This window comes from Bison bison, unplaced genomic scaffold, assembly GCF_000754665.1.
Source record: "Bison bison bison isolate TAMUID 2011002044 unplaced genomic scaffold, Bison_UMD1.0 scf7180017856908, whole genome shotgun sequence".
Taxonomy (NCBI): Eukaryota; Metazoa; Chordata; class Mammalia; order Artiodactyla; family Bovidae; genus Bison; species Bison bison.
Window position 1 is genome coordinate 42,453 of NW_011487481.1, and position 3,895 is coordinate 46,347.

Here is a 3,895-nt window from a genome sequence, read left to right on the forward strand (position 1 = left end):
ATGTGAGAGTGGGACTATAAAGAAAGCTGAGCACCGAAGAATTGATGCTTTTAAACTGTGGTGTTGGGGAAGACTCTTGGGAATCCCTTGGACAGCAAGGAGATCCAACCAGTCCATCCTAAAGGAAATCAGTCCTGAATATTCATTGGAAGGACTGGGGCTGAAACTCCAATACTTTGGCCACCTGATGCGAAGAACTGACTCATTGGAAAAGACCCTGATGCTGGGAAAGATGGAAGGTGGGTGGAGAAGGGGATGACAGAGGTTGAGATGGTTGGATGGCATCACCGACTGAATGGACATGAGTTAGAGTAAACTCCAGGAGTTGGTAATGGCCAGGGAGGCCTGGGGTGCTGCAGTCTATGGGATTGCAAGAGTTGGACATGACTGAGTGACTGAACTGAACTGAACTTATGATATTAGGCAAAATGCCCAGACTATTCCAAAGCTTGTCATCAACCCTTCCAGTGACCCGAGAACATGCATATGAAAAACATGTTTGAAATTTCCAAGCTTACACTTCATTCAATTACAAGAATTGTTCCATATTTCTTTCCTACAACTGATGCTCTAGAATTGTAATTGTGTTAAATCACAGGAAGATACACATAGTTTTGCCCATAAAGTAATAAAATTATTCACCTGTGTAAAAAGGAAACTCCTGGAAAACATCCCTGCAGATAATATTTCAGGAGTTCCAAGAATACCACCTACCCTCCATTTGATTTTCTCGAATTCATGACGATTCTCCAGGGACTGGAGCAGCCACCATTAACTTTCTCATGTCTTCAAGTAGAGAGCTGTCTGACCATTCTATACTGAAATATAGTCATTTTTAGTTCCATTCCTTTGTTAGATTGCAGAATTAACAGAGCAAAGCATATTGACCTAAAAATTATGAACAAGACATCAAACAATAAGGACAGTCCTGTTCCTTCAAAATGGTGCAAGAGAAACATTCATTTTGTACATCACAGATTTTATGTCCCTGTTCCTCCAAAAGTTAGAGTGATTGTCATATTCATAGTCCTACCTTAGAAAACACACTTGGTCTTCTCAAAGTGTGAATCTCAGACCCAGGGCATTAACACCAACCTGGAATGTGTGAGAAAGGCAACTTTGGACCCCAGACCACCAAATCAGAAACTCTGGGAGTGGAGACCAGAGGTCTGTCATGCACAAAGCCCTTCGGATGATTGCGATGTACACCATGACTTGAGAGCAACTGCCTCAAAGCAGGAGTTTCTGAGCCTTGACTGGAACTTGGAAGTCCCTGGGAATTTGTACAAAGAATAGCTTCAAGGATACAAGAGAAGCAGAACATTTGTAAGATAAAAGTCTTACAAACACCAGGCATAAATGGAAAAGCAGTCACAACTTAAATATAGTGTGAAATTTTATTACAGTCAGTGACCCAGACTTGAAGGGATCCTATAAGTCATGAAGAACTAGATCTTGGGCATGAACTGAATAGAGCAAATGGAAATGGATCAGGGCCTTATGGGCCTTCCCTGCCAGGTCCTCATTCAGCCTTTGTCTGTGAAAACAACTTTAGTCAAAAAATAACCTTAGGAACTTCCCTGGTAGTTCAGTGGTTAAGAGTTTCTCTGCCTGTGCAGGGGGCACAGGTTTGATCCCTGGTCCAGGAAGATTCAACATGCCACAGGACAATATAACCCATTGGCCACAACTACTAAGCTGGCGTGCTGCAATTACTGAAGCCTGCCCACCTAGAGCTGATGCTTCAAACCAAGAGAAACCTGCACACTGCAAGGAAGAAAATCCACACAGAGCATGGAAGATCCAGCACATTCAAAAATAAAGAAAAAGAATAAGCTTAATCACAGAAGTGAGAAAAGGCAGAAACAAAGGAAAACTGTCTAACAAAACTAAATAATAGTTTAGTCACTAAGGTTAAGTATCTTTAGTTCTCCCTTAAGTGCTGTAGATAATATTCTGAGACATATCCTGTGAGCTATCTTGTAGATACTGAAACACATGCCCCGTGGGTTAACTACACAATGACTAGGCATTTGCCATGACATTTGCTGTTTTTGTTGTTTAGTCGCTAAGTTGCTAAGACTCTTTTGCGACTTTGTGGACAGTAGCTGCCAGGCTTCTCTGTCCATGGGATTTTTCAGTCAAGAGTATTGGAATGGGTTGCCATTTCCTTCTCCAGGGAACCTGCCTGACCCAGGGAATGAACCTGTGTCTCTTGCATTGCAGGCAGATTCTTTACCACTGAGCCACCAGACTGGCCCCATCCATGATATTAGCTTCCACAATTTTGAAATTGCTCATAAAAGGAACAAACCAACCATAGAACTGAAGATTAACTGAACTTAAAAAATCAAGATGATGCAGATCAAACCAGCTCATGACCAATGTCAAGATGACTATCATAGTTGTTTCTGCATGTAGCCCCCTGTGTCTATAAAAACTCTTGCCTACTGATTGTCAGAGAGGCAGAGTCAGTCTTTGGAGAGGAGTCTGTCCTTTTCCCTGAACTACACTCCCCTGCCCCCTCCACCTGGTTGCCAGGATCAAAATAAACTTTCCTTTCCACTAAACTTGCCTCTTTATTGGCTTTTGAGCAGTAAGCAGCCAGAACCCACTTTCAGTTACAAAACTCTAATCAAAATCAGAGGGGAGGACTATGTTTCGAAAGGATTTAGGAAACACTTTAAGCCAATCTTGAAGACTAATGCACAAATTGGTGTCATTTAATGTGACCAAGGTAAAGGGAGGAAGCCGAGAGTCAGCCATGGTTTGCTCTCTTCTTCAGTAGAAGCAGACCGTGTGCAGAAAGCTCCTTCCTGTTTTCCTCTCCACTGCCAGGAGCAGCTCAGCCAGACTGCCTTCCATGTCCTCTGCCTGCTGGAGGCGTTCACAGAGCTCACAGATGATGAAAGACCCAAGCGTGGCGTCCTCCATGTTGTCGTCCATATTCACGTTGATCACATACACAGGCTGGCAAGTCTCCTGCTCTCGGACCCACAGCTCTTCTATCACCCGGTCATAGACGCTCTCCTCGCAGGTGAAGATGACATCAAAGCGATCTCTGCACTCTTGAAATCTTTCCGGGCGAGGCTTGATTCTCTCGTTTCTTCCCAAGATGTGCAAGATGCCATTGCTGGTATAGCGTTCTTGGTCTATGCGCACAAGGTCCTTGCGCATCTGTTCATACGTGGTGGAGAAATCATAAACCACAGGGAGGTTGCGCGCAGTTCCTGGGAGCCTGACTCGAGACCCAGCTCCAAAAGACCTGACACTGAAACCTTTCTTCCTGAGAATGCTGTGGGCCTCCATGCTCCTGTTCATGTTGCTCATGCAGACCACAGCCACCTTGAGGGGGGAGAAGGACATGGCGGGGACCACCTGGGACTCCAAGCAGATAAGCGGAATTCAGAGGCTGGGGGGACTCTGAAACTTGGGAGAGGATGGCCTGGGCCCAGCTCTTCCAGAGTATTAGTGTCAAAAAACAGAGAACGTTTTTATACGGAGGCACTAGCCCTACATGAGTGGAGATCTCTTCATTGGTGATTGGGTTAAATCTTGAGTGACTGGGGTTTTGTTTTGTTTTTCTGGTATAAAGTTTATTGAATTATATTTACATATGTACACATATCCATAGGGAACATATCCACAGAAACTCAAGAGCCCCCTCAGGCCACCTTTTAGCTTGAGTGATTGGGTTTGGATAGTGGATACTGAACAGAGAACATAATCCAATCACCAGAACAATCCAGTGATTAAATCACCCAACTTCTACCTCAAACTTGTGCCTACCCCCAACAGCCATCACAGAGCATTTTGCAATCTCCAGTTAACCCCTTCATTGCTTGTGCATATAGTGCTAGTTTTGTATTTAGGCAAAGTCAACAGGCTACTCACA

General features: G+C 44.1%; 1 protein-coding gene and 1 pseudogene across 1 annotated transcript; both read right to left on the reverse strand.

Annotated features, from left to right (window-relative positions):
* Positions 1–740, reverse strand: part of LOC105003006 — a 3,457-nt pseudogene extending 2,717 nt beyond the window's left edge.
* A 2,041-nt stretch (positions 741–2,781) lies between these two features.
* LOC105002980 (putative RNA polymerase II subunit A C-terminal domain phosphatase SSU72-like protein 1) lies at positions 2,782–3,366 on the reverse strand. The gene has a single exon (XM_010859871.1). It carries the CDS (start codon positions 3,364–3,366, stop codon positions 2,782–2,784), a length of 585 nt encoding a protein of 194 aa, XP_010858173.1.
* Between the last annotated feature and the right edge of the window lie 529 nt (positions 3,367–3,895).